Source organism: Ochlerotatus camptorhynchus, unplaced genomic scaffold, assembly GCF_037179485.1.
Source record: "Ochlerotatus camptorhynchus isolate MF236.1 unplaced genomic scaffold, CSIRO-AGI_Acam_v1.1 ptg000165l, whole genome shotgun sequence".
In the NCBI taxonomy this organism is placed as follows: Eukaryota; Metazoa; Arthropoda; class Insecta; order Diptera; family Culicidae; genus Ochlerotatus; species Ochlerotatus camptorhynchus.
This window is the reverse complement of record NW_027040655.1, coordinates 451579-463891: the sequence shown is the minus strand read 5'-3', so window position 1 is coordinate 463891 and position 12313 is coordinate 451579. Positions and strand designations below refer to the sequence as shown.

Below are 12313 nucleotides of genomic sequence, written 5' to 3'. Positions count from 1 at the left end.
TTGGGGGTGTAAACTGCACAGAGAAGCAATTGACGATCACCAAGTTGAATAGCCACCCACACTTGTTCAACCGTGTTCTAGGAATCGTCCTCGATAACTTCTGCTTACAGCTTGGAATTAACTGCGATATTAGGCAGCACCAAAGACGCCATAGTTTGAAATGGTTCGATAATTGAGCTCAAAACTATAATGTCGTAACAGTGATAATCTTCCACGAGGCCGTTCAAACCGGCTACGTTCTGATAGTAAATCGTTATGTCCGACCTCCGCTGTCCGGAAACAATGGAAGGTTCAGCGTGTGGTTGCATTTGGGAGCTGGTAGATGTCACTTGACGGAGGAAGGATGTAGGGCCGCTGGAAACCAAGCTACTTTCAGGCGATAATAAATTCGTCGGTTGATCATACTTGCGTTTAGGAGACAATGTGTTTTATTCTTTTTTTGACACTGTAGATTTTAGAAGAAAGATAACTTAAGCGTACTTAAATTTATAGCTGGAAATAATGTATTAACATTTACAACTCTCTAATGATAAATTGCTATGATTAGTGAATGAATGAAGTATTTTTTATAACGCCCTCTTCCTAACATAAAGTTGAACACATTTAGTTCAACAAGTGATATACAAAATCTCTTGGTCCATTACATTTTTCATGGTACACCTTCTCTTAGGTGTATTAAATAAATCATACGTGCGATTCATGTCATTGTATTAACTAAACGTAGACACCTACCTTGCTAAAGTACCCCACCGTGTGACATCCATCGCTGTCGGCCAGGGTCATCACGTAGAACAGAAACGGTTCCACGTCGTAGTACAGCGTTTTGTGATCCAGGAAAAACTTCGCCAACAGACACAAATGCTGGCAGTACTGCTTGTGCCGCTTTCCATCCACCTGCCAGACGCCGAGCTTACCCTTGCGGTAAATCTGGAGGAAACAAGATTCACGGTTTCGCTCAAAACAGTTCAAATGACCCGAACCAACCAAAAACATACCTCGTCACCCGGTGGATGTCTCCAGACGCACTTGGCCGCATGCCGCTTCATGCCCACTTCCGACTTCTGATACCGCAAACAAAACTCACACAGATACAGCTTCGGCAGCCGAGCCACATCATCCGGATAGGGACTCTGGTACCACACTTGCATGCAATTGCGGCCCATCGAAATGTACCGCGTTCCCTTGCCGGTGACCATGTCCTTCACTTCGTTTTCGAACCCCTCACTAGCCGTGGCCTGGGCTTCCCGGAACAGCTGCATATCGTAATCCGGGACGATTCCATCCAGCCGCGGTTCCAGGTCGATCTCGTTCTCCAGTCGCTCTGCCATTGGTCGTGGCTTTTCCACCGGAGGTGGATTCGGCTTAAATTTGGCTCGCATGTCGCGGATCTTCTGCATGTAGATTTTCTGTTCCGGCGTTTGAATCTTTTTGGAATTCTCATAAACCGGAACGGCTTTCTTTCGTTCCTCTTCACGGCGCTTCCGTTCCTGGAGGAATTCTTTAGTGTGCTGTGCTGTCATATTGTGGAACATGGGGCAGCCTTCCAGAGTAAAGTGACGTTCGAATTGACCTCCCAAATGACCAGTTGACTCGCAATGTAGCAGAGGACAACGATTTTCGACCGGTTCCGGTTCCGGTTCCTCAATTAAAAGCTCTTTGACGACAGCGTCCTTTTTCTTGCTGCTATTTTTGGCCTTACCTTTGGCTTTGGCCGGAGCAGTTGGTGCCTTCTTGACGGGACTCTTTGATGCGGAACGCTTGACGCTGTCTGCGTCCGATTCCGTCTCCGAGGCATTCTTACCAATGAGGTGTTTGGATTTTCTGGTACTCGAAGATCTTGTCAGCTTACGAGTTTGCTTACTCGGGTCACCCTTTTCACCCTCGGAATCAGTAGCTCCTTCTTTGACCTCAGATTTTTGCGGAGTACGCTCTAACGGACGCTTCACACCGCTGTTGCTTTTCTTCAGTTGCTGAGCAGCCGAGGTCGATGGAGTGGAATCCTCCGATGAGTCGGAATCCGAATCCGACGATCCGGATGAGGATGAATCTGTGGAGGATGTGGTGGCCGAAGAGATATCATCTTCTAACTTTTGCTGTGGCTGCTGTTGCTGTGCCGGTTGCTTTTGAGTAGTTGAGGCAGGAGTTTTTGCTGGCGCCGCCGTTACTTGAGGTTTGACCTGAGCGACTGGTTTTGTCACAGGTCCGGTAGTAGCAGCGGCTGGAGTCTTTCGAGGACGACCACGACCTCGTTGCTGTTGAGCTGTGGTTCCCCCAGCCGGCTGTGCTCCAGAGGCAGTCTGTTCCTTACTAGGCTGGGTCGCTTGACCTCCTGCAAAATAAAATAATTTTCAACGATCATTACAATGAAAGTTGTCGAAACAACAGTTTTCGCACTCACCAACAGACCCAGTTCCAGCGGCCCCTACCGAACTGGAACTAGACGTCCGACGTGTCTTCTGCTCAGGCTTTTCCTTATCTTCATCCGACTCCGAAGAATTTACTGGCGAAAATATACTCTTCTTTTTGGCCTTCGTAGCCGGAGCGGACAGAGCCGGGCTTGGACCCTTTTTGGCAACGGGAACATTGGCTTTGGAAGCTTCCTTCGTGACGACACTTGCTTTAGCCGCTGCCTTCGTGATCGGTGCCGTCTTGCTTTGCTGGTGTTGAGCATGCTGCGCCTGTTGCTGTTGTTTAATGACCGATGGCGGTACCTTGCCGCCTGTTATTGGAGGAACAACCGGAAGTGGAGTATTTCCCTGACCTGCAGCTTGCTTTTCCTGAGCTTTCTTTTTGGCTGCCTCTGCCTGTTGAACCTTCTTCTGAACGATCGGTGGTGCAGCTGGTTTAGTCTCCGCCGCAAAATCATCATCACTCGAAGAAACCGAACTCTTGGAAAGCTTTTGTTGCTTCGGATTGGCCTGCTTTTGCGAACCAGTTTTATCAGTGTCTTTCCCTGCTGCTGCTGCTGCTGCTGCTGCTACTGCACCAGCAGTTTGCTTGGCAGCCAATGCTCCCGTTTCCGAACTTCTACGACGAACGACTTTCTCGTTAGTTTTCGGAGCTAAAAATAAGACCGCCAATTTAAATCTCATACATTTTTACCTAAATCAGTACCAAACGCGTCTTACCATTGGCACCCGTGTTGTTCTGGCTCATGCGAGTAGTGGTCGCCTCCTGCGAGCTGGAAGAATCACTCTCGCTGCTGGAGCTTCCGGAATCGCTTCCACTCGAGCTACTATCACTGGAACTCGAATCCGATGAGCTGGCGGTGCTGGATTCCGTGCTGCTTGTGGACTGCCAAATTTACACAATGCGGTAAGTATCTCAACCCCTAAACCAATCAAAACTAGCTCAAATACCTTTTTACGTGGTGGCATCCTTCGAGTTTCACCCAAATACCTCCGTACGAACGACCACCGAGATAAACGAGAACACAAACGCGAACGTGAACCGAAACCGAAAAACCGTAAACAAACACCCCCGAAGTAGAGAAACCGAAGCGGATACACCGGAAACCGCACACAATCGAGCCGGATTTTAACACGCGCCGGTAGAAATTAGTACTGGATGACAATTTCTAAACACCGGAGTTAAGAAATTTTACAGAATTGCACAAAATACACAAATTTTCTCATAAAATTATTGTCGAAAACAACTTTTCAGTTTTCGCGTCTCCGACAAACTGACAAGTAGATGCAGCTTCATCACACTTTGACAGGTAAACATCTGCCCGATACTGAAATATTGAAAATAATCACTCACCAGTGTCAAAGCATGTTGAGTACCAAGGTAAGGCCTGTATAGAGATCGAAGCGAAGTGAAAATCTTATAATATAAAATAGTCGATTTTTCACCAGCTTGAAAATGTAACAGACAAAAATTTCACTTCGCTTGGAACTGTATACATATACGATCCAGTGAAAATAAATTTTGTGGATCGCACCTTTTGGGCTTGCGTTTACTTTTTTGAAGCATGCAGCTGCTCTTGAAAAAAAAAACAGCTGCTAAGCGAAAAGTTGAAGTTTCGAGAAAGAGCGTATCTGTCAGATTTTCACTTCACCGGAGACAATTGGTTGCCTGTGAATTACTGATTACCAATTCACGATATATTCCACGTAAAGTTGACCGAGAATACAAAACCATCCATGGACCTTACTGACTATCATTACCATTACCATCTAAAACCATATGTTAAAAGGTTCTAATATAGTTCTCTTTCCGAAAATGCATGGAGAAAACAATAATTTTGAACGGTAATGGTTCTTAACATCCCATTATTTGTAAGGTTCACTTCCAAAAAACCTTGATACATAAGGTTAATACTTTGTCACACAAACATTAATTCAAAGTTCCATAACCACTTCAGTTAAATTTTAGGAAGGATTATAAACAATGTTTAACCCGAGGGGGACGACTCTATCTACGATGCAGTAAATATTGTGTTTTGCTGTGGCTAGCTGCGCGTACGCTGAGTAGATAGAAAGAAGATTTATCACAATTTTGAAGATTTCCTGCAAAAAGATGATGCGCGATGCAAGTAGATGCGAGAAATGAAAGAAGATTTTTCGAAGATTTATTCGTTGGTGTGAGATTTTTTGAGCATCTAGAATTGAGATTTAGATGTGTCGCCCCCCTCGGTTTAACCATTATCGGTTTGGTCAAGTTATGGTTCGCGTTTATGCGGGTGATTTTCGTATAAAATTGCGCTATTGGAAAATCCTATAAAACACTCGATCACAGACAAACAGACAAAGCCTAGGGGCGTCTCACTTTTAAAATGCTTATTGACGATGTATTTAATTAAAAAAAAATGCATTTAATTTCCACGTTTACATCAACCATTCAGTGGGATGTGAACGTCAAAACAAAGCAAGATATACAATCAAAACATGAAAAGAAAAATCGTCTATCCACACGATTTCGGTGGACTAGAGAATTTATATGCTGCGCTGCCAAAGGAGGTTCCCAGGGAGTTTCGACGGTGTTTCCACGCATTGTCGTCGGAGGAGCTTCGGCCAGTGAGGAGTTTGGATGCTGCCAACGGGATTTTCTCTCGTTCTCGGTGGAGGAGGTTCTGCATGAATTCTTTTGGAAACGGTTCTATATGCTGCAAATGCAGATTTTAGGAAAGTTTTTCTTGTTCGTCGTTTGACTAAATTACGTAATTTACGAATTACGTTTGACTAAATCAATAACAATTACAATTACATACAGTATGACCAATAAAACAAAATGTGAAAATAAAAAAATTCGATGGCATTCTCTTGCGTTCATGGTGGACGAGGTTCCACACGGTTTCGGTGGCGATTTTCGATGCTTCCAGTGCACAGAAGAAAAAAAAGTTGTTGAATATTACATCCAAACTGCTGCAACCAGTTCAATCCATCGGTTGTGTAATATAACGTTGTATGATGTCCATCGATTTTGCGAACAAAATTACATCCATTTATGTAATATTGTATCTGCTTTTTGCTTTTACATCATTATTTCATACATCAGCTTGAATTACATTGATCGATATAACATATTTTTTTTTTTGCTGTGTGGAGATTCCAAATAATTTCGATGGAGTTTTCTCAGCGGAGGAGAATCTGCACGATTTCGATGGATGTTTTCTTGTGTGCACGGTCGAGAAATACGATTTCGGTGGCTATACGCCTTTTTAATAGAAACTAAACGATCGATTCAACCTCTGGTGAAGAATAGGAAAACGTCAAAAAGAGTGTTGTGAGCGAGGTTGTGAGCAGAAATTTCTATCGTGAGACACGAAACTGAACACTTTTTTACTTTTCCTGATAAATTGATTTATCAGAGATGCTCCAAAACTAGTTGAAAAATTTAATTCTGTAACGTTTTTGCAAAGATCCTGCTGGTGTTCAGGAATATTTTTGTAGAGAAAAATGGAAAATTAGAAAAGTGCCTTAGTGGTTATGATCTTCCGGATTTCTTGTGTGTGAATAGTTAAGGTACAAATCAGTTCAGATCTGTGGAAAATTGTACAATAAGACAATTACCGATGGAAATTGGTAAGATATTGAATTAAAAATGCTTTAATTTGCGTTGTGAAAAATAGTTATTCTGATGTAAACAAACGGTTTGGTTGATGTTTGTTCTCGAACTCGCGTGGCGTACTCTACGTTGGTGGTGCATTAAAAAGGCATATTGTCGGTGCTAACAACGGATGTTCCAGGAAATTTTTATGTCATTTCCTCGTGTTTTCGGTGAAGGAGCTTCCACAAGATTCTGGTGGAGATTTGCTATACTGCCAACGAAGGTTCAACGGAATTTTGCTGGGGTTTTCACGCGTTCTCGGTGAAGCGGGCTCAGCACGATTTCGGGGAAGGTTTTCGATGTTGACATTGGAAGTTCCGGAGGCAGCTTCTGCACGATTTCGTTTGAGATTTCCGTTGCTACCGGAGGAGGTTGCAGGAAGTTTTTAGTAAGTTTATGCGTGTTCACGGCGGAGAGAATACCATAGCATGATTTCGGTGGATATTTTGTATATTATGGATGTTCCGGAGAGATTCGACAGTGTTTTCAAATGTTCACGTCGGATAGGTTCCCGGTGATTTCGATGGAGATTTTCGGTGCTGCCAACGGAGGTTCCAGTGGGTTTCATCAGAGTTTATTGCGTCCGATGCTCCCATCGGTTACAGGGAATTTCGACGGATTTTTTCCGCATTCTCAGTCGAGGAGCTTCAGGAAAAATTTGCTCGAGTCATGAGTGTGGATTTGAGCTAACCGATGTGAATAACAACATGTTTTGGTAGAAACTGTCACTTAGAGCACCACGCTACAAAAAATGCACTGAGAAAATGCATTTAATTTTTTTGTTTCTGGTCAAAATGCATTTATTTATGTTTTGTTATAATAAATGCACCACAAGTGATCTGCCCCTAGGACAAAGCTCTCGTCGTTTTGAGAGAATCTGTCAATGTTACTTAGGGCCTAATGCAGTGTTCTGTTTGAAATGACATAAAGATGCCTACCCGTAGTCGATTGAAGAATCAAAGTGACGATTGACTCACAGATGGCGAGTGGGTGAAAACGGTAATGACGTTTTGATATCTGTCAAATTGCATGAATTTTGTTTTAGTACATCACAGTAACTGCGGATCTGAAAAGTAGGTTTCGCATGACCAGTTTTGACTTTGCTTTGATTCGCCAATTAGTTTCTAACTAGCTTTCAGATCGGCCTTTTCCGCTTCTGCTGTCGATAAATGAACGATAACCCAAATGGTATAACTATTCCACAAATGGTTTGTATGATACACCGAACACGTCGTTTAGCGTTAATAATAAATAATATTAATATGTATAAATGAATCAGTGAATAATTGAGTATCACGATTGTAACATAGAGGTAACTCTAATAGTACGTTCATAGTACGTTCAGACTACAGAGTTATAACATCCCTAATAAACGGGTACCATATACTGGCGATATCTTAGATGGTGTGACCATACCACATAAAGTTGGGATGATATCCCGAATTAGTGGTTAGGCGCATCTTATGGTTATTGTTTATGCGGGATGTTATAGCGCTATCTTGATGGTGGTTTCTGTGTTGAAATTATTTGACAACCGTTATAACATGTTATAACTCTCCAGTCTGAACAAGGCATCAGACTACAGAGTTATAACATGTTATAGCTCTATCTTGATGGTGGTTTCTGTGTTTCAATTATTTGACAACCGTTATAACATGTTATAACTCTCCAGTCTGGACAGCGTTTAAGACTAGTAGGTCCCGAAGAAACGTGCTCAACTTTTTGGCTCAGCTCTGGTACTATCTTCGGTCCCAAGCTAATAGATTCACCCCTCGAAACATAGGAAAAACGAATAACCCCTCATTTCATCTGTCAAACTTTCATAGCGAATCAAAACAAACATTGCGTAGTACTAGAATTTGACTAGAATGGGATACGTTAATCGTTTGCTTGGGACCAATAGGCTAGTCAAGTAGTGAGCCAATTTAAAATCGTTAGTTTCGTATTGATTGTTGATTGTAATTCCTCATATCATTCAAGTAATCGCAGTAATCCCAGTAATCAAGTAACACAGTAATCCCAGTAATCAAGTAACACAGTAATTTTTAATTAGTGTATAATAATCGCAGTAATTGGGTTCCTTAGGGGTGAGGTAATCTGCATTAAAAATGGAACCGAAATCCAAAATTTAATCAATTTTGGTACACTGAAACCACAGACAAACAGACGTAACTCTTCATTCCTGATCATCGTTTGCGCATTTAACGATTGGTTTGAATGTTATCGTTTCCGCGAACTACTCGCCGCAGCGCTGGCATCGGATCACTTTGACGTTTCTATATATTTGGTTTTTCTTGCATGCAAGTTTGTTTGCTAATCAGAGAGCCACCCTAATAAAAAATAACCATAAACGAACGACAACCCAAATAATAGAACTATTCCACAAATGGTTTGGATGATACCCGGAACACGTCGTTAAGCAAAATAACCATAACAATTTTATTAGGGCAGTTTGTTTTCCGCGAGAAGCCCTCGAGATGTCGTTACTGCAGTCCTATGTTTGGCGGTACTACTCTGATAAAATTTCAAAGATTGTTTCTATGTGTCCCACACATGAATTTTTGCAATGTGATCAACAAATAATATCTATGTGTCGGACACTTACTTAATATGTGTACACATAAAAGCCATGTGTAGCCGCACATACTATTCATTTGACTCATAAATTTCATGTGTGCTTCTAGGTGGTATGGTTTGAAGATAATTTTATTCAAAGTGTTACGTCTGTTTATATTTTTCGAAGTTAAACAACCCAATTCTTGGTAATTTCATACACAGCAAAAAAAGTTGTTGAATATTACATCGAAACTGATGCAACCAGGTCAATCCATCGGTTGTGTAATATCACATTGTACGATGTACATCGATTTTGCGAACAAAATTACATCCATTGATGTAATATTGTATCTGCTTTTTGCTATTACATCATTATTTCATACATCAGCTTGAATTACGTTGATCGATATTACATTTTTTTTTGCTGTGTAGGCACTGACCCGTAATCAATGTTGGTAGAAACCCCTCGCAATACATTTTTTTTTTGCTGTGCGACGGTCATGTTTTTGATGCCAAAAGATCGCCCAATCCTAATTGAAATATTAAATTTTTCAGTACCGGGTATCTGTTTACCGATCGCTTTTTTTTTCCTCTTTTTTATCTTGTTTTTATTTATATTTACTCCGTTATGTCAATCTACTCACGATCCGCGCGAGAGTCCGACAATCGCTTCGCGACTCGCGAGGGTGCAGCAGCTGTTTGTTGTTCTCCAGTTTCAATCCCAGTTTCGTCACACACTCACGTATTTAACTCGCGTATTAATTGGGTAGCCTTCTAATCCAATGCCAATCGCTCAAACTGTGAAAATTAGCCATACATTGCCATACAAAAAAAAAAGTTCAACAATACATTCCATTGTGTGAGATTAGCAGTGTTATCAGCCAGAACGACGAGGCTAACAAAAATGCCACGACTTCATTCCGTTTATATCCTTCTAGCTGTGGTTCTACTGCAAACCTCCAGCCGTGTTCGCTCCCAGACCGATAACCTTAAGCTGAAACGGGTAAGATTATTTTCTTCCTTTCTACTCTAGAACCAGATGTAAGTGTGGATAATTTGTTTCTCCAGGAAAATCACCGTCCACTGGAAATTTCGCTAGCCGCAATTGAGCAGCTGTCGAATCTTTCGCAGAAAAGTGAACTGAACGAGATTCTTAAGCATCTACTGGTGGAGCGGGTCGTTGGGACGCCTGGTCATGAAAATGTGAAGAACTACATTGTGGATTACTTGAGAAAGTTGGATTGGCACGTAGAGTTGGATGAGTTCGATGACGAAACGCCTACCCATGGGAAACTGAAATTTGCTAATGTAATTGCCAGCTTGAACCCTAATGCGGAGCGATTCCTGATACTAGCCTGCCACTATGATAGCAAATATTTCAAGGACCAGGTGTTTATCGGTGCAACGGATTCGGCCGTTCCTTGTGCGATGATGCTGGACCTGGCAAGCTCTATGAAGTCTCAGCTGGATAAGAAAATGTCGGACAACAATTTGAGCCTTCAGCTGGTGTTCTTCGACGGAGAGGAAGCATTCCATCAGTGGGGACCGAAGGACTCGATCTACGGAGCTCGCCACCTGGCGGCTCGGTGGGACAAAGAAAATAAACTGAATCGAATCGATATGTTGATCCTGTTGGATTTGATCGGAGCACCGGACCCGAGTTTTTACAGCTATTTCAAGAATACCGAAAGTTGGTATGCTCAGCTGCTGACCGCCGAGGAGCGATTGGAACGGGCGGGCCACTTGGAGCGTTACACCTACAGCAGTGTAACGCCGGACCAGCAAACGATCCGGTACTTCCAACCGCACTCGTACAATGCCTACATCGAGGACGACCATATTCCGTTCCTGCAGAGACAGGTTCCGATTCTGCACATCATTCCCAGCCCGTTCCCGGAAGTTTGGCACAAGCTTTCCGACGATGCCAGTGCCGTCGACATTAGCTCCGTGCAGAACCTGATTAAAGTCTTCCGAGTGTTCATCGCCGAGTACTTGCACCTGACTGTGTGACGAACGGGGAAGTCGACGGCAAAGCGGGATGAGTTTAGGTAATTCTATTGTGTGCCGTTGCGCTAGGGTGATGGTTGATTTTTGTTTTTCTTTGTTTGTTTTTGCCTATTATTCACATGTGTACTTTAGTAGCGGCCTTTTTGCTTAAAAAAAGCTTAATTCTGTGCAATTTGTCTATGCAATTGAGTGAATAATTTTAACGAAATGTTTGTATAAAAACGAAGTAGATATTTTAAGCTTACAAACGACGTAGAACTGAACTACGTATTACAGTAGTGACCCAATTTTGTCAGCCCCTCCGCGCATCAGACTTTTATCTTTCAATAATTTCCAGGTAATTTCACATAACCGTAATTTCAAATCTTTCTCATTCATCTTCAAGGTAGATGTTTGTTCACTTTATGACGATTCTGAAGATTTCCTGCAAGAATATGAATCGCAAGTAGATGCGACAAAAGAAATTGATTCGTTAGTGTAGGATTTTTTTAGCTTCAACAATTGAAATTTAGGTGTGTCGCCGCCCTTGCTTTGTTCTACAACAATAATATATATTTTTAGTTGATCATCAGTGAGAAATACAAATTTATTGGCATGCCTCAAATTCAAATTTCACCCAGGTGTTCCAGATGTATCTGTAACGTAATATAAAATATTGTTAAAAATTACGTGCTAGGGGCAGGAGGGGCATAGTGAGCATTCCGCACTTTGGCTCTGGATCTCCAGCTGCATTAAACAAATCAACTGGTAGTAGGATCAATATCATTATGATATTGATCCTACCAACAACCAATTTGTTCCGAACGGCCGGAAGACCAAGCTGTGGCATGGGATGCTCACTATGCCCCTCTTACCCCTATATCAAATGTATTGTACATACATGTTGCTGTGTAGTTTAGAAATAGAGTTTCATACTTGCCGCAGAAAGCATCCAATTAAGAAAACAAACAAAATGTAACTGAAAAAGCGCATGGGGTTCGAAGAACATTAGAAAAGTTTATTAAAAAGGGGGCTGACAAAATCGGGCCATTACTCTATATCAGACTGGCCATCCCAAACGGAAGTGATAAATAATAGATACATAATGATAGAAGTTTTCAAATACTGTCAGTCAGTGGCACATTTTTTTAACATGCACATAACTAGGTATTCAGGGCAATTGGTAGCAAATAAATAAACATCACACTAGAATGGTTGCTTATTCCTGAACGAACCGAAATTCCATTAACAAGAAACGCGCAGTTAACATTCCCTCCCCTTGACTAGTTTTTGCACCTTGTTGCTGGTGGGCGAGCTTAATTTCATGCTTTTTAGTGGAGTGTTGGAGACGGACGGTGCGTCGACACAACCATCGACTACGATGTCCAACCGGGGACGTCCGAAGATGTTGACCAGTGTCTACAAACCATCGAGGAGGCGATTTCCCGGGCCAGGGAACAACACGTGCCAGTATCCAGACAGGTGAATAACACTCTGAACCTTGACAGCCCTACCAAAGATCTCATTAGACTCCGTAACACCATTCGTAGGCAGTACCAGCGTACTGGCCTGCCTAACTTGAAGACCAATGTAATCGATTAACAAAGATCATTCAGGCAATGATGGTGGATCTCAGAAATAACGATTTTGCTAGTAAGATCCGCTCTCTCCCAGATTGTGCCAAGCCCTTTCCTAACATTTTTCCAGAGGAATCCGAGAT

At 42.2% G+C, this 12313-nt stretch overlaps 2 protein-coding genes across 2 annotated transcripts in view; one reads left to right on the top strand and one right to left on the bottom strand.

Moving 5' to 3' along the window:
- Positions 1 to 3671, bottom strand: part of chm (chameau) — a 341628-nt gene extending 337957 nt beyond the window's left edge. Inside the window, exons 1-5 of the mRNA XM_065222306.1 lie at positions 3360 to 3671; positions 3129 to 3294; positions 2399 to 3061; positions 996 to 2329; positions 733 to 927 (exon numbers count right to left, since the gene is read on the bottom strand). Of these exons, the coding sequence (XP_065078378.1) occupies positions 733 to 927; positions 996 to 2329; positions 2399 to 3061; positions 3129 to 3294; positions 3360 to 3377 (2376 nt within the window). The 5' untranslated portion in view covers positions 3378 to 3671. The remainder of the gene's footprint in view (positions 1 to 732; positions 928 to 995; positions 2330 to 2398; positions 3062 to 3128; positions 3295 to 3359) is intronic.
- A 5637-nt stretch (positions 3672 to 9308) lies between these two features.
- Positions 9309 to 11781, top strand: isoQC (iso Glutaminyl cyclase). Its single transcript, XM_065222285.1, has 2 exons — positions 9309 to 9610; positions 9676 to 11781. Exons 1-2 carry the CDS (start codon positions 9512 to 9514, stop codon positions 10615 to 10617), a joined length of 1041 nt encoding a protein of 346 aa, XP_065078357.1. The 5' UTR covers positions 9309 to 9511; the 3' UTR covers positions 10618 to 11781.
- The last annotated feature ends 532 nt before the right edge of the window (positions 11782 to 12313 follow it).